Source organism: Drosophila rhopaloa, unplaced genomic scaffold, assembly GCF_018152115.1.
Source record: "Drosophila rhopaloa isolate 14029-0021.01 unplaced genomic scaffold, ASM1815211v1 contig_115, whole genome shotgun sequence".
Lineage (NCBI taxonomy): Eukaryota > Metazoa > Arthropoda > Insecta > Diptera > Drosophilidae > Drosophila > Drosophila rhopaloa.
In genome coordinates, this window is record NW_025334990.1 from 17,949,055 (window position 1) to 17,970,070 (window position 21,016).

Here is a 21,016-nt window from a genome sequence, read left to right on the forward strand (position 1 = left end):
GCATGGTAAGCAATAAATCGATAAAATATAAACTAAAGAGCGGTAAATTTAAAATCTTTATTTAAAGTGGGACAAGTATTAATATTTAGGTATTATATAAACACATGTAATAAAAATATATATAAAAAAGCGATCTGAAAACACTGATCAATGCCAAGTTCGAGATATGCTTGCTAGCAAGATTGGTGCAACATTTCCGCCAGCAACATGTTGCTGCGTCTGCGTGCAAAAGAGCCGGCATTTCAGAACCAAACAGAGCGGGGTTTCCCCTGAACAACCGCCCCTTTTGGCGACTCAACAAATCTCCGGATCAATTTGGCCAACATGCAGTCAGGCAGCCAGGCAAACTCGAGGGCAAACCAAACGTTTTCGCGCGCGCCAACAAGTCGCATGCGTTCTCTCCTCCGTTCCGACGGGCAGTTCAAGTTCAAAAACGGAATATTTGGATGTGCTCTGCGATTCGGCAGCGTTGACGCCAATATCCGGCTATTTCAAGTGCTTTTGGCCTGCTAAAAAAAGTCGAATAAATTATTTAAATTCTTCCCGTGTGTGTTGTGCTGTGCCATTGCGGTGTAAACAAAATTTGCCCAAGTGTGGGGTGTGTGTGGAATGTGGCATGTGCTCCTCGTGTCCATATCCTGTTTAAGTGGCGTCCCAAATGCGATGGCTGGAATCGCTTGAAAACACGGAAGCACTTTAACGCAAATGTAAGCACCATAAATAATAATTGCAGATTGATGTGAATGTGTTTATCGGCGGTGTCGGAAATGGCAAATTAAAAATTGATCAGTTAATCTCGCGTAATCGCTTTTTCCTGGCTTTCTGACAGCTGACATTTGAGTCTGCATATGGCCGCTTTAGTATCCCGAAAAATTGATGTGAGCTCAATAAATTCCCTGTCCGCCTATCGACATTTGAATCTGTAAAAGTCCGTGAAAAATACGGTTTTCCGGCCCTTTACTGCTTTAAAACTGCATTGGGGGAAATAGCTTATGTGCATTTACATCCAAATCGACAAAACGGGCCCCTTTTCCTGGGGTTCTGGTTCTGTTTCCGTTTCGCTTTCGTGCTGTTTATTTTGCTTCCGTTTTCCGTTTGCATACGGCTTGTGTTGCTCCATAAATCCTGAATATGGGTTGGCAATTTTCAAAACCAGCGCCTGAAATTTCCATTTTAATGCAATTTTTGCCCTTGCATGTTGATAGATTTCCTGTTGATTGTGTTCAATACACAATCCACTGTTCGGTTACGTAATTTCAATGAATAATTCTGAATAACTCTTTCATCGTTCGAACAGTAATGTTTGCTACCATTTCAATTTGGTTTTTGTTTACCGTATGCGTTGCATTCCTCCTATTTCAATTTGGGATTATTCATTACACTCATAATTTCAGTCAAGTGTATATGGATCTGATATGAAAATAGAGATTTGATCTAGAAATAACATTTTTGAGCGGAATAATCTTACAATAGATTTTTCTAAAATGTTGTGAAAGAAATAATTATATTTATAATATATATGGTTTTATTAAATGATTTTTAAAATATCATTAAATTGTTTGCAATCATTGTCTTTTGAATCCCTCATACATAACATAAGAAATGGCACATTAAGTATCGCCAAGTAAATCATAACCAAATCATAATAACATTATTCATTGATTATACCTATTTTGAGAAGATCATTCAGAACCATAATGTTTTTTCTCCGTGCACTGTAAACGTTGCATATATTTCAATTCAATTTAGTGTATGCAGCCATAAAGGTTTCAGTTGCAACCAGAATCTTAAGCTCATGTTTTATTCGGGTATTTGGGTAACACCCTTTTCATGCTGCACACTTAGCCACAAACCAGGAACTCCCAAGTTAATGAAAAACTAGAAAAAACACCGAAACAACACAAGCCGGAGGACAGACTCTTGCAACAAGAGGAATATGAAAAAAGAAATGGAAATGTAGGAGGTGGAGGAACCCCAAAGTGCATCGGATGCGCGTGGCATTTATTGGTTTTTTTGGGCAGCTGGAGGAGCTAACTGCCCGGCTTAAATGGCCCATTAACATAAGCCACACGATCGGGGTAATTTCTCAGGGGAAAACGAACAGGGGACTTATGGAAAATTTAGGTTGCCTTCTGGCCTAATCGCTGAAATTGTCTATCGTTCGCCATCTAAATATATAAACGAACCGTGCTGCTGGACACGATCCGTCCATCCATCCAGTCCATTTAGTAAGTTTGTTTACAACTAACCGACGCGACAGCATTAAACAAAAACGATGTCGACGTGCGCCCATAAACAAAAGCCTAAATATTTTACAAAAACATATGTGTACAATTTAGTGAGTTCTATTCTTTTTGGGATGGATTGATTTTAGGTGCCTTCGAAATTAAACAATAGCTGCACCTTGCCAAATTTTCGTTGGCAGAACTTACAAAAACAAAAATAAATAGCAAAAAGCCGCTGAGAGAAAATACAATTTACATTTTCGATTTATTGACTGCTTATCTACGAAAAGTTCAATTAAAGGCCAAGTTTATACATTATTTAACGGCGCCGGAAAACGGGAAAAAGACTAAAAGCGATTTTAAGGGAGAAGTATACAAATGAACAAATGAAATCGCTTAGATAAGGTCTTTATTTCTCTCAGAAGTCCACCCCCATAAACATGTATATTGTACAATATTTATGTATTTGGGTTACCTTTGATTTATGCTGGCAACGATTTGATATGCATCTTCCGCGTTTATTCGTTGCCTTTGTTTTCCCGGAAAACCAGAAAACCGAGAACACCCAGAAAACCGCACCCAGAACCCAGTACCCAATCCCAATCCCACCCACATCCACACCCACTTTTTATCCCTCAACCACGAGGTCGCTGTGGATCTGCTAAGACAAACTAATTTCGCTTGGCTAATACATACGAATGACAGCCATTTAATTTCTATGAGTCATAAATTTTTATAATGCGCATACGCCGGGTGTGGGCGTCACAGTCGGAGCTGAAAGTAAAGCGGCAAACAATTGCAACTAATTAGGTGGAAATGAAGCCGAAGTCGAAGTCGAAGTCGAAGTTCAATCCACGGGCACACACTCTTTGCATTTGCAGTTAATCAAGGGAAGGAGCGGCGAAAGGAACTCTCGGCGAACTTAAATTGAAATGTAAGATAGTTTCCCTCTTTTGTTTTAGTTTCCAGGCAAGGCAAAGTTCGCTTAGCCAAACAAAACACGTTAGCCAATGATTTTGTTTGCCCGACACTTCAAGTGTCTGGATCCGAGGGGTCGAAACTGTCATTTCTGCCAGGAATCTTGAACCTCGGTTAAGTTTTTCTTTGGTCGAGGGCGGGGCAGAGATCATCCCAATATCAAACCCAATCACCACAAAACACCCGAGTAATGGTGCGGAACTTTTCAAGTGCTATTGTCTCTCACTTTGGCCTCACTGGCCTTTCCTTTCACTTTTTTCCGGCTTTTGTTCGAAGGACTTCGGAAATTGACAGTCTCGTTGACGGCCTGATTCAAATCTTCTCCGGAAAAAGTTATTAGCAATGTCGAAAGGCAAAGATGCCGGCGTATCTGCAAATGACAAATGATTTAATTACTTATGTTTGTAGGAGAAAGTTGCGAGCAAAAGAAGATTCCTTTTTCAAGATAGAAAATAACTTTTAGTTTAATTGCAATGGTAAAGCAACGATAGGTTTTCATTCTAAACAGTTTATTTATTGATTTAAAAATGAATTTCATTATTTGAATGCCAGTTTTGCATATAAATATTCCTTTTAAAAATCCCCTCTCTTTGGTAATAACGTAATGGCAAAATGCAGTTTAAACCCTTGCCAATCCGAAGAGTAGCTCACCATTTAGCCAAGTTGAAAGGCAGACCGATATGCAATTAGCATTATTAGGTTGTGCGTAACACGAAACCGCAATTCCCGCTTTGCACAAAGGTTGCATTTTGAATAGTTTTTCTTATTTCCGAGTTTTTGCCCCTGCAGCTTATTAAATGCTAAAAGTTATGCATGTTTGTACTTCTGTACCATCTCATTAATTAGGTAACCGAAGGGAAAACAGACGTTTTTAATACTATCGCCTGAATTTGCTCTTGGGAGAAGCATTTCTGATAGCGAGCACGCTTGCAATTAATTAATGCTGAGCGACTTTTCCGCTTCTAATATGAAAAGTGTGCGATGTCTTAGTTCTTGGCATCGAGCTCAAGTTAATTTATCGTCTCGTATTCTTAGCAAATTGAATTTCTGTATTCAATTAAAGCTTGGAAATCTTGAGATTATTGTTTACCAAAACTTCAATTACCATAACCACAAAAGTAAGCCTTTAAATTGGGATTCTGTTTGGTTTATCTTTATAAATATATATTATATATATGGTTAGGAAGTTTACAAATCCAAAAAATAATTTAAGCATTTTTTTGCATAGCTTTGCTTTCAGCTACTAATATCAATTATCTAAAATGAAATTATTCCCCTGATGGTATTTATAATTATTTCTGGAATATTAGTACCTATTGAACGTAGTTATTATTTTAAATCGAGTAAGGAATCAAAATCAATTAGAATAGTTGCGAGATGAGCATGGTATAATTATGGCAATCAGTCATGTGCGATTATTACATTGTTTTGCCCAAATGGCTTCATTAAAAATCAACAAGCTGAAAATGAATCGCAGGGAAATTATTAAAATTGCATAAGCAAAACAGAATTTTCCGCATTTTTCACGAGTGAAAGCACGCCCCCATTTGCCATTTATTTTCCACATTTAATGAGCTCGCCGAGGGGAAGTTGGCACCTCATGTAAGCTGTCATGTAATTTAATATGAGGCGCCTTCGCCTGACACCGATACCAGGATACCCGGACACCCGGAGACCCCCAGGTCCTGCCGGAACCAGAAATGGGCAACACCCAACCAATTAACTGGGGGCCATTGTGCACAAAATGCCGAAAGCCGGGCCAAAAGCAGGAAACTCGGGGTCGGGAGACAAATTACAAAATGAAAATGATATATGTGCCGATGTCGGGGGGCAGGATGGATTGAGGCATAAGTGCGGCGTGTCCGACAGTCAGTCAAATTTATGTGTCGAGGAGTCGCCACCCCTCTCACTGCCCCTCTGGTCCAACAGCTGTTTCTGAATAATGAAGCTGCTCTCTACGCCCATCAAAGAAATGTCAACAAACTACGGAAAAAAGCCAGAAAAACACAAGCGAAAATTAAGGCTTTGAGGGGAGCATTGAATTATGCAAAGTGGTCGGCATTTAGGCGATGAAATAAAATTTAAATTAACGAGCAGCGCAGATGTTAGCAAAGAAAAACAAATTGTCAGCGTGTGAAAAATTGAACGCAAATCATTTAAAGACAGCTACAAATCAGGGTACATTAGTTAGGTAATTGAAAACAAATTTTATTATTTTTTTAAATTGAAATTTTCACTTTTTTTTGTAATTACTAGTTTTTTAACTTGTTCAAGACAATACACAATTTACGAAGTAACATTTAACTTTTCCCAACTCCAAATAATACCTCCAATGTACTCCTATGTATTTATTCAATAAAACAGAGTAATAAAGGGTATTTGGAACTGTACCAGGAAAAACATTTAAAATTCCTTTTTGTGTTTTAAATTGTCACCCACAGCTACAAAAGCTTTTGTCCAGCCGAGTTTATGTGTGCAACATCCATTACTCAAGTATATAAATCAAGAGTCGGACACTCCATTTATACGTGCGAAGGACTCTTCTGCCCCCCGAAAAAAACAAATAAAGGAACAAACGAAACGGGACGAAAAATTGGCACTTTTTAGCGGGCAATTAGTACTCGTAAATGGCAGAACCGGAAAGTTTACGGGAAAACCCAGTGGGAAATGATTAAGAGCAAGTGGGGAACCGAATAAAGTGAAATGCAATAAAGCAGGAGACATGCAAAATGATTTAATTAAACGGTCTGGAAAACGAGGAAGAGGAATTTCCATTCAAGCCAATAAAAGCTTAAATACATCGCATACTCAAGGAATATTAAAAATGCCAACTCATGCAGTTTAAACAACGAAATTAGGTTGAGGGCTTGGCAAAGAACAAACGCCAGAAATATTCTTTATTTGGTGGCAACAGTGGCGTGCTTCGGAATTATATGTATAGTTTGTATGCTAATGGTACATGGCGAATAAATTGCTTTAGATGGGCATGTACACTTGAAGAATAAATATTTGAACATTGCAAATAAAGAAGAAAATACGTTAAATATTAACAGGGAAATAATATTTATTAAGTAGTTTAAAATCATAAACTTAGAAAAACAATATTTACATGTAAGTTTATTAATATTGTGGAACTCTTCAAATAGTAGGGAATATAGGGAAATAACATTAACTGGGGAGTTCAAATCATAAACTTGTCTAAGATATGTAAGTTTATGAATCTTGAAGGACTCTTCTAAAAACTTTCAGATTAACAATATACAAAATAAAGTTTTGAATGGAAGAGCATGTTAATTTAAAACCTTTTTTATTAAAATCAACAATATTTATATTATATTTGTTTTTTATTTTATCTTGAAATTTAATATAATAATATACTTTTTCAGCTTGTGCCCAGTGTTTCACATGGAAAACAGTTAGCAGACAATTGAAATTGCTCTGTTGCCGACAAAGTTTTATTCAGACATAGTAATGCACTCTAATTGTGCCCAGGGAAGCGAGTGGAGCCGGCTAAAAATCTAATTGCGATGTCAGCCTTCCCAACGGCTTATTAGGGGATATGCGGGTGTGTTCTCATGGTAATTTAAAGTTTTTGCCGCATTGATTGGACCCGACCGCTCCCTATTATCTTTTTTCTTTTCCGTGGCAAAGCGCACTTTTCCGGGCCTGATTTTATTACATTTTCAGAGCCAAGAATGTTAACACTGTCCTCCTGGTTTTCGCATTGCAAATTTCCTTTGATAATCGATTTTCGCTGCGGGTGGGAAAATTGTTTCTAGCACTTTTTTGGACCAGGCCGCAGGCAAAAAAAATTCCATAAAAATAATGGTTACGTGCGATTACATAAATAATTTATCTAGATAATGACAATCGAAATTCTTCCGCCATTTCGCGTACACTTTCGAGCTGATCCCCTAGCGTTTATGGCTTTATTTTAAACCTACTTCCTATCCCCACTTCAATAAGTGCGAATCGGAAAAACGATTTTCACAAAAATGAGAAAAATAATATACGGAAACAACTGATGTGGACAAATTCCGCGAGGAGCAGAGGGAAAAATTAAAAACAACTATGACAATGAAGTGAAATGGCTTATGGGATGATTCAATTTGATTTTTTATCGCCTCGTCTTAGTGGTTGCTTTATGTTCGAACATGCGCGTATTTGGGGACACTTATATCCATAATCCAGTGTGGCATTTTTAAACTGGCGATGCCATTAAACTTTTCATTAAAGACTCGGTACAGTATTAAATACAGAAATGTTCTGTAAATGAAACAACAGCAGACTAGATATCAAAATTCAAAAAAATGGCTCAGTTATTCAAAAGCTTTTCTGCTGGAATAAATGATTGAAAATCGTATTTCTCTTTCATTATATTTGCATAAATAAATAAAAAGCAGGCAGGCTGGTATTCAATTACAAGCGACACAACAAATGGCCAATCGCAAATCTTTTGGCAAAGCCTGTCTCCCTGTTTTTTACGCATATGTCATGAAAAAGAAAAAATATTCCTGCACAGCAACTGAAAAATGGAAAAGGACTCTTGTCTCTCTATTTTTTGTTTCGGGGGAGTACGAGTGTCCGCGTTATTTATTCACAACATTCGTGTGTGGCTGCGAATTCCAGGCGCCCTTTGTCCCCAAAACAATCCCGACTTAACTGCATTTATTATGAGACGCACTAAGTCCCAAACGAATGCCAGATAAGATTTCAATCCCGCCGCCTGTTTTTCGGTTCGATTCCCACTCGGTTGGCAACGTGTGTTGCCTGTTTGCGATGCGATAAACATTTTGGCAGTGGGATAGGTTACCACCACCTAGGTTACCACCACTTCCCCCGGATTTCGGAGTTCGGGACCGGAGTGCGTCGCATTTTAAGTGGCGTTTTGTCCGCCACTGAACCACTGATAAATTGCATTGATTTATCAAACGCACTCATAAGCATGGAGTCACCAATGTAACAACTAACTGCGGCTGTTGCAAGAATATCCAGTGACTGAATGGTATCCTGGAAATTACAAAACTACTACTTTATGGAGTTGAGACTTAACAAATTATAAAAGTGTGAGTTTCTTATGTTTTATTTCAACATATCAAGTCTGGTATATAATTCCAGTAATACATGGTGACTAAAAACATGCATGGAAGCAAGTAAAGCATGCAATATTCTGTTGAAACTTAGTAGTTATTATTTCTTATTAGAATATTTAGTATATATTAATAAATATTAATATAATATAATAATAATATTAATATTAATATTTAAGTATTATCAAATGTTATTTAACAAATTTGGCAGGATGAAAAACATTAATGTATTGTTTACTTAGAAGTTACAAGGGATTATTAAGAGTGGATTCTCAGAATGTTCTGTAAATAGAAAGTGTCACAGCATTGCTTAGCTTGGTTTTTGTTAGATAACTATCATAGTTCGTTTTATAAATATTTATTTTAAATGCCTTTGAATGGGTTTTGTTAGATAACTATCATAGTTTGTATATTAAATAAGTTTATTTTAAATGACTAGAATGTTGCTTGGTTTTGGTTAGATAACTATTATAGTACGTTTTATAAATAAGTTTATTTTAAATGCCTTTGAATGGGTTTTGTTATATAACTATCAAAGTTTGTTTTACAAATAAGTTTATTTTAAATGACTCAGAACTTTTATGTTTTCCCTGACTTGTGGTCAAGATACCTCTTAAATATTAAGCTCCTCTAACAGGGTATTTAGGAAGCCCTTTTCGTTTAGGTTCCATTCCAATTTGACATCCAGATGGTCGCCAGATAAGCGGACTCTGCCGGCCATTGGCTGTCATAAATCACGACACTTCACTGCTCAATTGTTTTTTGTGCGAATGGAGCGATGTAAGCCACTTATTGACACAGGCTAACAGGTTTATTTGTCGGTCTAATGGCAGCTATCCCAAAATAGATCACTTTTCGTTGGAGCTATGAATATTTATGGCGTCGAACCGAATGTTTTGCGCTGTACACTTACTTTAAAGGGAATAATTTATCATTTGGCCTAGTCAGTGTCGAAATTCAATTAGCTAAGTGTTGTACAAATAAACCTGACCGCATCCTAGTCCTTCCACCCACTTGTGTTAACATTCAGTTAACAAATTAATTACGCTGAGCTGCAAACAATGCGGCCAGTGTTGACATTTCAACAGGCTCATCTGGCAGCCAGTTTCAGTTAAAAATATTCCAGCGATTTTCTGCTTTCGTTCGAAATTACTTAATTAGTGTGCCTTTGTTCTCGAACTTCATTTACATTTCGGGTATTTGCAAGTTTCGCAAGCTCCATTTTTGCCAATCCACGTGAAGCCATTCAAGAAGGTCAACAATGGAGAATTTAATTCAATTCGGAATACTCGAACTGCAAGAAGTGAGAAGTCTTAGGAAACACCGAACTGGAAAATATCAAATAGCCATTGAATACGAAAAGACGAAAAGTTCTTGAAAATCAAAGGAGCACGAAAAAGTTTTCGTTTATGAAAAACCAGCTTTTATAATTGATGAATAGAAAAGTGAATTAAATCGAAAGTAATTAGGTGGTTCTTATATACATTTAAAATAAATCAACTCTAACAAATTATGCTGCCAATAGCACATTTTTATTTCTGTAATTTATGGAATACATTTAAATATTACAATAAATGATTTCAACATTATAATTTTACAGGGTTCATAATAATTATTACTCATACGCCACCGGTGACACCCAGTTATTTTCTTAATGCTTCCTTTTAAACTTTTCTGCACTTTTTCTAAGCCATAGGGCTTAATTTTAAACTCAATACAAACAAACTATTTTCATTAATATTAAAAAGCAATTGTAATATTCATAAGTTGCAATATCACTCATACGCCACCAGAACCATTCTTCTATTGTTTGATTGTTTTGCTAGCTTTAATTTCCCCCCGTATTAATACGTTTTTTATGTTCAACGCAATTAGCCAGCAGCAAATTGTGGTCATAAATTCATTAAAAAACAATTTGTTTTATTAACTAGCAGCAAGCACAGCAGGCGATGAAAGAATAATAACCAAAAACTGCGATAGAAAATGTAAAAAACTCGAACTATTTGCTGGCAAATTGAGAACTTGGTCTTCTCGTTTACCTGAGATGGCTAAGATAAAGTTAAGGTTAGAGGAAAAGTTTTGCCAAAGTTTCCTTAATTAGTCCTTATCTGAGATCAGCTTAAATTGATGGAATGGAATATCGTGTTACTGAGTGGCATGGCTATTAAATAAAACTTAAACAGGTTTAACAAGGAAAACCCTTTAAGAAACACTAAATTTAATGCAGTTACGAGGAGCACACTTCATGCACATTTTCACCCCAACACTTTCGCAACTTTGTAGGCGTCATTCCGACATCTTTCGGTTTATGCAAATTGTGTTTATGCATTCATACGGATTTGATTTTTAAGGCATCTGTTTTTACAGTTTCTCCATCACATTTTCGATGGCATCCGGGCTTTATGCAACGTAAGGGAAAGTGGGGTGGGGGGGGGTTTGGTGTCTTGGGATTGGTCCGGATGTTTACATTCACCTGGCCAGGAAGCGCTGCTCCACGGTCGGCTATTCATATTTTTATTACAAAGAAATGACAGAACGGGCGGAAAGAAAATGCCGAACGCACGGATTTCAATTACGCAGAGTTTTCCCGCTCTCAAGATCCTGTTGTTGTTGTTTGTCCAAGTCTCTGAAGTTTCCTCCGGCGTCAGTTACATTTTATGAGTCACTGTGTGTATGTGTGTGTGCGGTTAATGGCTGGAAATGTAATGACAGGATATGCATTCCTTGAAGTGTCGGAGAAGGCAGGACCATGGATGCCATGAAGCCATACCATCAGGATGATAAGAAATTCCACGCTAATGCCATAAATCTGCAACATAAAGCCCCCTTCTCCCTTCCCGATTTTCCGGATACTTCAGCTCTCCTTTTCCATCGCCGCTTTAATGGAAAGTTAGCACGTGTTTTGAGATACTTTGGAAAAGGGAATGCCAAATTAGCCAGCTGAAGGGTAAAGTTGAGTTTTTGGCAAAAGTGTAGAGGGATTTGCTGAAATGCAATTTAATGGAAAAGCAAATGTGCATCTATGATGCAATTATCCAGTTAGGAGAACAAAGGCATTTGCATGCCAAATTAAATTAAACAGACAAAAGTGGAGAGCATGGAAAATAATGTCCAGTTAGAAATGCTTAAGATCGTACTATGTTATTGGCAAACAAAATATATTATTTTACGTTCACTTATCAGAGCTTCCAAATAAATTTGTATATATTCAAAATCAATCAGCAAATTGTCTCTAAATATGCAATGATTGCAAATATTTTATTGATTAGGTCAGCCCACTTTTTATATTTGTGGCTATACATTATAATATTTACGTATCAATTCTAATTTAATTTAATTTGCAAATTTGTTTCATTGAACATTTAAGTTTGCTTCCGAACAATAGAAACTTGTTTGCCATGCAAACCGAAAACAATAAATTGATCCCATAGTAAATATGCATTTTCGCAACCAGAAAAGTAAACAAACACGAGTTGAATCAACCGTTTAAAAGCTATGAAAATATGCACAATATTTTTGATATTGGGCAGCAGGAATTTAAAATTGAATAATGAAATTTCGTACAAATCCATTAAGGCAAAACCAAAAGCAAATTGAATCAATTTCATGTTACAATTTGTATTGTTTTTCTCCTATTTGCAGCTGTACAGAATCGGTTGCAAAAATGCAGCAGGCAACGAGCTGTGAAGAAATCAAATTAATCATGTTGGCTTAAACAATTTCCGTTCTGTTTGGCAAGGAATAACATTAAACGAAGGAAAAACGAGTGGAGCCAGCAGTGCCAGGAGATTCCCCTGATGATAGCCACAGCCAACTTGGTCAGCATGGAAACGGACTTGGACATGGACGTGGATCTGGGTCTGGATCTGGACATTCTGGGGGACTCACCGCCCCTGCCCACCCCACTGAACGTCACGCAGGCTCTCTGGGATCTGGCCATGGTGGCCTCCTCCACCCAGTGGCCCCTCCTGGACTCCGTGTCCACCGAGAACTTCACCGAACTGGGGGCCACCGAGACGCCCTACGTGCCCTACGGCCGCCGCCCGGAAACCTACATCGTGCCCCTCCTCTTCGCCCTGATCTTCGTGGTCGGCGTCCTGGGCAATGGGACACTGATTGTGGTCTTCCTCAGTGTGCGACAGATGCGGAATGTTCCCAACACGTGAGTTGCCCAGCGAAAAGTTTACGATACCCCGGAAAAACGGCGTTCAGACGGGGTATTTCTGGTCACGGAGTTAGGAGTTCGAATGTTATCCCTAAATAATATCCCCCAAAGTTGTGATCACTTTGTTTCATAAACAGTTATTTGAGCTATACATTTAACTTCAATTTGGGACTTGAAATATTTTTTAAAATCACTCAAAACTGTTTGGGGAATTCAAATTAGGTTTTAAACATAGTCCTAGGAAACTTTATATTTATATATCTATATTGGAATAGTAAGACTATTGGGATTTCAAAGAAATAAAATGGCTAAGAAATATAAATATAAATATAGAAATATAAATTATATTATGTATGTATGTAAGTAATGAGAATATCACAACTTAAAAATATTTATCTAAAAACTTAAGGGGACAGACAAATAATCCAGGACATTACCTAGTCGTAACACCTGTACCATGAGCTGGCTAAAAATGTCCTTTTGATTTATGAGGAACTTAAATTGAATTTAATTATATGCCACACGCCTGGCAGCGAAGAGTCTGCGCCAAATTATGCATGCAAAAGGCAAATGTCACGAGTTGGCCAATAGCAAGGACGGAAAAGTGTCCAGCCCCCCTCCTGCCCCCCAAGTCATCAGTTAATTAAGTGGCATGCCAGGCAGGAAAAGTCAGTGAGTCGGCGATGATAATGGTAATGTTGTTACCGCCTCCGCCTGGAAATTGCTTAAAATTTCCCTTTCACATGTCGGAACACACAAATTCCGATCGATTGCCAGCTGTTGATGTTTCCGCAGAGGAGCAACAAAATGGCATAACTAATTAGTCATGTCGGGGGTGATTTTTGTAGGTACTACTCGTACATGCTCGCACATTGTGTGCCATAAATCAAGTTATTGTGCCGGGCTTACGGTCGAGATAAATATGATTTTGAGGCAGACAATAACCTTATGTGGCGACTTACACGAGCGAGATGTTGCCTACATTCTGGGAAGCCAAAGTAATTCGTTAAAGGCGACGGAATTGTGCCACAATTTTCGAGACTCAGGAAGCCATTTAGCGAAATTGAGGAATTTAATATGCCAGTTACTCTGAGTGAAATTACATGCCTTAATTGGAACCTTAGTTTCCCTATAGTTTTCCCTATAACTGCTTTGTGAAGTTTAGTAAACATAATGTGAATTTATTTACAGTGAAACTAATTCTGAAATTAAGCATTTAAAATACCAATGACTACAATATTCAGATGGTTGTTAATCTACTGAAATATTATTAGCCATTTCAAGAGTTCCGTTTCAAAGTTGCCTGGCAATTTTCATGACAATTTTCGCCCCGTATAAAATAAATAACTTAAACAGCACGGTTTCCAGTGGCAACATATTGGCTCTGTGAAGAAGTTTATTAGCGACACGAGTTGATCATTAAGGCGATGACCTTGGTTGGGTGGACAGGAGTCGGTCCTTGCGGCTTGTGGCCAATTAAAACATTCCACTTTGTGTGCGGAAGTGGTCAACGCGGCCTGAAGAGCACCGCCACTTACGGCCGGATTGTTGGCCGTATCCGTACGCCACTTAAATCCGCTTAAATCCTCTCACGGATGCCGAAACATTGGAGCAGTGGCAGCCGCATAAACTATGAATTTGCAGGCAACACGATTTTGCATTAAGCTTAACTCACATAAAACTGGCAGACGAAAGGAAATGTCAACTGATCAAATTACGCTGAAATTGCATTTCGTTCCTTGGGTGAAAGCCAAGTGGGGAAAGGGGGGTCTTTAAAAGCCAAGTGCCGGAGCAGGATTCCAAAGACCCTTATCGGCTTTGCCGGGGGCCACAAAAACGTAATTTGGTGTTGCATTTCCGACGGCCAGAACGTGGCAAACAAAGTGCCACATGCAGCTTATTTATGGAAAGCGGAGAGGTTGCATAAAGGCGGAATCGCAATTACAGTACTGCATGAGATCACGGACCGAATTGCCACTGAGCGCCACTTATTCGCAGCCACTGTGGCCTCAAGTGTGTGGTACTCCGGCAAAGCCCCTCACAATAAATAGTGAAATTCGCCTTCTTTTTCCGCTTCTCGGCGACGGATAATTTACATTCCACTTAATAAGGCTTTTGGTAGATAAATCAATTTTAACGGTCATTGTGTTACCCCTAAGTCAGCAGCCATATACAATTGGGCTTAAAGTTTGGCGCACATAAATCAAGCCAGTGCCACATTTTTATCACACTTCAAGGACACGTGCTGGCCAAAAAGATGAGTTAACCCCGCTGCCAAGTCAGCCTGCTTATCTCAAAAAAGCGTTGAATAAATCCCTGGGATGGGTTCTTTATCTCACTCTCCCAGTTTAAATTTTACATTAATATTGCTTCTTTCAGCTATATTTTATCACTGGCCCTGGCGGATCTGCTGGTTATTGTAACCACAGTGCCTTTGGCCTCCACGGTTTACACAGTGGAGTACTGGCCCTACGGCAGCTTCCTCTGCAGCCTCTCCGAATTCATGAAGGATGTGTCCATTGGAGTATCGGTGTTCACACTCACCGCATTATCGGGAGATCGCTACTTCGCCATCGTGGATCCTTTGAGGAAGTTTCACGCCCATGGTAAGTTTGTATTTACCGGAGAAGTCATTAATACAGTATGCACATGAAAAATGTTTAGCTTGAAATACTTTGATTTTAGAATGCAGGTCCTTTATAAATGTAGAGCTAGAGAGATTCCTGAAACGTAATCTAATTTATTTATAATCAAGTGAATTATACTCTAATTTACTTTAAACTTGCTTGGGATCCATTGAAAATCATTAGAATATGTTTCAATATTCTTTATTACTATTCTATTACTTAACTTATTGCATAAAATGTATATATTTTTGGGCAGTTAAAAAGGAAAGTAAATATTTCTTTAATAAGAACTCCAATTATATAAGAATGGTTTGTTGTTAAAAAATAGAATTACCCATCAGGAGGTATTTGGCTATAACTATTTAATTTCCAAAAATTATATATATAATATATGTATGTAGGTGGCACAAATACGTCTTGTTGATTCATTGGAGATTCAGATTCGCAGCAAAAGTGAGTTTATTCTTTTCCAAATTATGCGGGCTTAGCCTATTTCACAAGAGTGGAACTTAAACCGATCGTACGTGCGAGACCGAGATAGACATAGTGTTCGGTTGACAATAGGTTTCGCACAAGATTAAAAGAGACATATAAAGGATATAATAATTGTGGAACTTATCTTAGAGTATGTATGTGAAATAGGAGTACAATAGTACTTAAGTGTAGGTGTATATGTACATGTGTGTATGACTGCTTGCTACATATATAAGGCACCTAATTAAGTAATAAATTTTGCAATCCTTTCAGGAGGCGGTCGTCGGGCCACCCGAATGACTTTGGCCACAGCGGTATCCATTTGGCTGCTGGCCATTCTGTGCGGATTGCCAGCCCTTATTGGCAGTAATCTCAAGGTAGGTTAATAGAAGTCACCTTAACTCACCCTTAAAACTTAAACATTCCTTGCAGCACTTGGGCATTAACGAGAAGTCGATTGTCATCTGCTATCCGTATCCGGAGGAGTGGGGCATCAACTACGCCAAGTCCATGGTCCTGCTGCACTTCCTCGTCTACTACGCCATTCCCCTAGTGATCATAGCCGTGTTCTACGTGCTCATCGCCCTCCATCTGATGTACTCGGCCAGTGTCCCTGGCGAAATTCAGGGAGCCGTTCGCCAGGTCAGCCCGAAATACAATTTATGGTCCCTAAAAGTATTCATAAGACCCACCAATTGAAATCAATCATTGAGTCTCAACCCATCTAAGGCCGACCAAAAAGGGGAGCTCCAGAAAAGTGAATTATAAAGTTTTTCCACAACTATTTCAGCAGGGTCTGTTGCTGAAAAAATGTGTGCTTAAACTTTTTCCATTCAGTTGGTTGGCATAAAATATTCATATTAACTTGACCATCGCTCTGAAGTTCACACTGAATTGCTGGGTTAGTTGAATAAATTGAGGAACTTGTTGGTGGCTTAAAAAGCATGTGTTCTCGTCAATAAGAATTCTTTATGTTTGCCATCGTATTGAGAGTTTGCCACATAGTGGTATACATTTCATTTTAAAGTGTTTCGTATTTTATTTCCAGTTCGTTAGAACTTTTCCTCATTCTTTTGTTTTTGAAACCTTACGTTGGTTTCTCTATTACAATTGTGATTGAGATTGTGTTGTTCATAAAACAATAGAGGCTAAGAACTGGTAAATGGTATTATTTTAATTTTTAAGAGTGCAGTCGCATTGGTAATTTTAAACACAAATGGCATACATTTAAAGTCTGAAATGGTTTCCACTTGACTCTCAGGTCGTTAAAAGTTTTTCTCTGACTTTTGTTTATGTGGGAACTTTTCTTGAGCTTCCTTTTTCAATTGTCTTTGACTTTGTGCTACTTTATTTCCAAAGTTTTTTTTAATCTCATTCGGAACAATTTTGTGGTCTTTAATTTTATTTTTTGTCATGGAGTTTAATTTATATTGAATATGCAATTAGGCCTTTAAGAAATGATATATTGACACCAAACTGACAAACACTTTGAAATATTTAAGTGTCAGATTATTGAATTTGTAAGGGTACAATCCGTTTGGTTTTAAAGCGATTGTTGTTCTCAACACATAACTCCAGTTTTTTATAATTCCAGGTTCGAGCCCGTCGGAAGGTGGCCGTAACTGTTCTGGCCTTCGTAGTCATCTTTGGCATTTGCTTCCTGCCCTACCACGTCTTCTTCCTCTGGTTCTACTTCTGGTGAGTGCTCTGGGTGCTACTGATTTGGACCACCTCCCCAGGGGAGGGGGTGCCACTAAGCTGGGTATGTTCATGAATGAATGGATGGAAAGTCAATTTGTCAGGCGGATAAAAGGGAACCTGCCAGCAGCACAGGACACAGAACACAGCACACATGTAGTCCACAAAGGAGTCCTGCGTATGAGTAATGTTGTCGCCATTTGTCCGACACTTGTTCGCCTGGGATGCCGGACAATCAATTTCCCCGCTGATATCTCCATTATGGCTGCTTTGCTGCGACTCCGACTCCCAATATATGTTTGTGCTTTGTCAAGAGGTATTCGCGGAGTAAAGGGTGTGTTGCGTGCTCCAAAAGGATTGCTTAGATCGAGCGATATCCTTTTTTTTATTCCTTAAAGGTTTTTAGAACTCACTTTTCAGATAAGTTTACCAATTGATGTTTGAACTAAACAAAATACCCTTATTATATAAACTTTTATTAATATGAAATCAAGCATTTATTGACATTTATAGGGTTACATAATTGCGGGGGAAAATGGAATTTAAAAAGAATTTAAATGTAAAAAAAAAAAAATTAAATTAAAAATCATCTTTAAGAATATTTGAATCTCAGGAAATATTTTAACGAGTTTTGCCATTAGGCTTGTGAATGACTTTCGTCAGTTTCTCTAAGTCGGCAAAGCTGTACCTTACGCTGATTTCATTTCAGGATACCCATTAGGTATTTAAAACAGAAATGATTGTCTTTTATAAGCTCCTAAGTATCTGTAAGGCGACTAATCCTTACTTCCTTATACTTACAGGCCCACCGCCCAGGACGACTACAATGCCTTCTGGCATGTGCTGCGCATCGTGGCCTACTGCATGTCCTTCGCCAACAGCTGCGCCAATCCTGTGGCCCTCTACTTCGTGAGCGGCGCCTTCCGCAAGCACTTCAATAGGTATTTGTTCGTTCACATCACCTCACCAGCCGCATAACTGCGCTACAGCATGATTAGTGGGTACTCGCTAGTCGATCAGTAGACAGTCTGTAGCCCCGTAACTGTAAGCGTAAGCCAACTGCCATTTGTATCCCCCTTTCCAAACTCATAAACTCATAACTTCAGAAGAGCAAAAACAATTGGCCATTCATGCGTGACTTGAAAGCTCACTATGATTTTGCCCCAAAGTTTACACAAAACATTCAGTAGTTAGTTAAATGTCATTCCCGGTGGGTTGGTATACGTGTACGTGAATTGCTTTTCGTTTATTTTATTTGAGTCAAGAGTTATTGCACTTATTTCCATCGGGATGAATCAGTTTTGCTTGTATTTAATATAAATTTAAATATTCATGATTGTCAGTTTGAGAGCTCTTCCGATGACATGATAACACAAGGTGGAAAATTAATCGATGGCCGAATAATTAATGTACACCAGTCGAATGCACTCAAAGAGCTTTAATTTAATTTATTTTTAAAAGATTTTCTTTGAAACTTTCCGTCTGTTATGAACTATTGCCAACCATATGGTGCTTCTATTTATTTTCCTCTTATTTGCTCAGATTTTCTAATATTCGTTCCCAGTTGCATTGAATCGCACTCAATGACCAAGTGCACTACTTCCCTTTTCATATGAGTATCTGCTCTCGAATTGCCATCTGCAATTGTTAGTTGCTTCTGGATGAATTCGCAGAGTGTCGGACCTTTATGCATGCACTGAGAAAAGTGATGGACAAATTGTTTATTTTCAAGTTGTTTTGATCAATTTTTAATTTTAATTTCCTGTCGACAGAATACCAAAAAGAAGTACCTAAAAGTTCTTACAGAATGCATTTGAGTCCTAATTTTGAAAGGAATCTGTTTTTATATTTGCAAAAAGTCTATTGAATATCTTTTAATTCTCCGCTTGATAATTATTTATTTATTCTGAGCATAATAAAATACTAAACCATTTTCTATAACATGCTTCTAAAAGATATCAAATTAACTGCTGATCTTTTTGCTCTGTGTAAACTCAAAAAACGCCCCATGCACGCCTTCACATATGAGCGAGTTTTATGAAATATTTTTGTTTGACACGCGAATGGGGCCTTCTGCTCCCGGAATCTGGCACTTGGTCAAATGCCATTTGGCCACCACTGGCAACTCAATTCTATTCCGTTCCGTTCCGTCCGGCAGATATCTGTTCTGCCGCGGAGCGAGTGGACGGCGCAAGAAACGCGGCCAGCACGACACCTTCTGCATGCACCGCGACACCTCGCTGACCAGCACCGCCTCCAAGCGGTACCACTCCCGCCACTCCTGCTACCAGAGCACCATCCGCAGGTGAGTGTGGTCCTTGGCCAGGAACCCCATTACCCCCATTTCCGAGACCCATCATTAAACCGCCACAATGGACAGCTGTCGCCTGCAGGAGACGTCGATAACGGCGCTGCCAAACGGGGGAAACCAGAATGGAGCCGGAGTCCCCATTTCCGGAGTCCCCATTTCCGCCGTGGACTTGGCCATGACCGGGGGCCACGCCCCTGGGCGCAATGAAGCACCGCCGGCCTACGGGTTTCTGCCCCTTAACGAACTTAGCCAGCAGACGCGTTCGCACCCACCGAAATTCCAGGAATCCCTGATGAACTGAAATCGCGGCCAGAAACAGAGGAGCACACTGGACCTAAACGGAGTTTACAGGAAGCCTATCCCAAGCACTCTACCAAGATCAAAAGTAGTTTAGGGCAAACCTTATTACGTTCAGCTTAAGCTCGAATTTAATTTAAATAAAATGTTGGCAAGTCGTTAAAAAGTCTGTCAATTTCAAAAGCACTTTCACTTTCAGAACCTTTGTATGATATAAACTTAAATTTGAAATATGAAATTGGAATCTACGAATATTAAAACTTGAATAGGTCTATGCTTAAATGTTGCCTTATGTTTTCTGTAGCATACTTATAAGGGTAATTTAATCTTTTCCATTCGCCGCATTACATAAGTAAACAGAAATAGAAACAAATACTTTAATTGTTTTTTTTACACTACTTTATACCAACAAATTACCTAATAATATTCAACTAATTCCGACTCATAAAACTCCATCAAAGTAGCAGCTAAAGATTATTTCTGTAAAACGTTGGCATCGAAACAAAGTCACCAACTTTCGTACCATGTAAATATAAACCTAACAAAGAATTTCGATGTTCTTTATGTGTGTCAATGTCATAGAAGTTAAGCTTATAAGCTAAAGTATTGCAGCCGGAACACGGCTTTAAGCTAGCAACACTTCTCGTATGAATTATATAGAAAAGGTTAAGAAAGCTAAAACATATTGTGTACTCTAAATAACGACTCTGTTTTAAAGCTAATCACGCAAACTTTGTAAATACATTTTTATGTGCCAGCATATAGTTGAAAATAAATGTAAATTGTGCGTTAGAAACTTTGTTTTCATCTGTCGTTGGTCGCCAAAAAGTTGCTAAAAATCCCGAAAAACCAGAGAGCCATGGAAATTTATGGGGAATTAAATTACTGAGGCCATCCAGCTGTGGCAGCTAGAAGACAACTTAAAGGGCGCTGAGGAAAAACTTTGCTCACCGCAACAACAAAGCAGGCCGGTCGTGACCTGGGAAAAGGGAAAGCGGATTGGAAAACCCCTGCGGTTCTTTCACTCAGGCTCTGCGTGGGACATTTTGGGGAGATTAATTGGTTTGGCCGCAGGCACAAAGGTAAGATCGGAGTCACAACTTAATCGCTTTCACTTCAAACAAATCGCTTTGCTCTTTTAGGCTGGAAAG

At 38.6% G+C, this 21,016-nt stretch overlaps 1 protein-coding gene across 1 annotated transcript; it reads left to right on the forward strand.

Annotated features, from left to right (window-relative positions):
* Nucleotides 1-342: 342 nt before the first annotated feature.
* On the forward strand, nt 343-20,661 carry LOC108042434 (neuropeptide CCHamide-1 receptor). Its single transcript, XM_017120695.1, has 9 exons — nt 343-707; nt 11,936-12,455; nt 14,838-15,064; nt 15,833-15,936; nt 15,992-16,201; nt 17,154-17,257; nt 18,061-18,198; nt 19,416-19,562; nt 19,638-20,661. Exons 2-9 carry the CDS (start codon nt 12,091-12,093, stop codon nt 19,867-19,869), a joined length of 1,527 nt encoding a protein of 508 aa, XP_016976184.1. The 5' UTR covers nt 343-707; nt 11,936-12,090; the 3' UTR covers nt 19,870-20,661.
* Nucleotides 20,662-21,016: the final 355 nt, after the last annotated feature.

Excerpts from the sequence above, each read along its gene's own strand:
- LOC108042434 (XM_017120695.1), top strand. The coding sequence starts at position 12,091 with ATGATAGCCACAGCCAACTTGGTCAGCATGGAAACGGACTTGGACATG. Across the intron at positions 15,937-15,991 it reads TTATTGGCAGTAATCTCAAG|CACTTGGGCATTAACGAGAA; the intron begins GTAGGTTAATAG and ends CATTCCTTGCAG. Across the intron at positions 19,563-19,637 it reads TACCAGAGCACCATCCGCAG|CTGTCGCCTGCAGGAGACGT; the intron begins GTGAGTGTGGTC and ends CACAATGGACAG.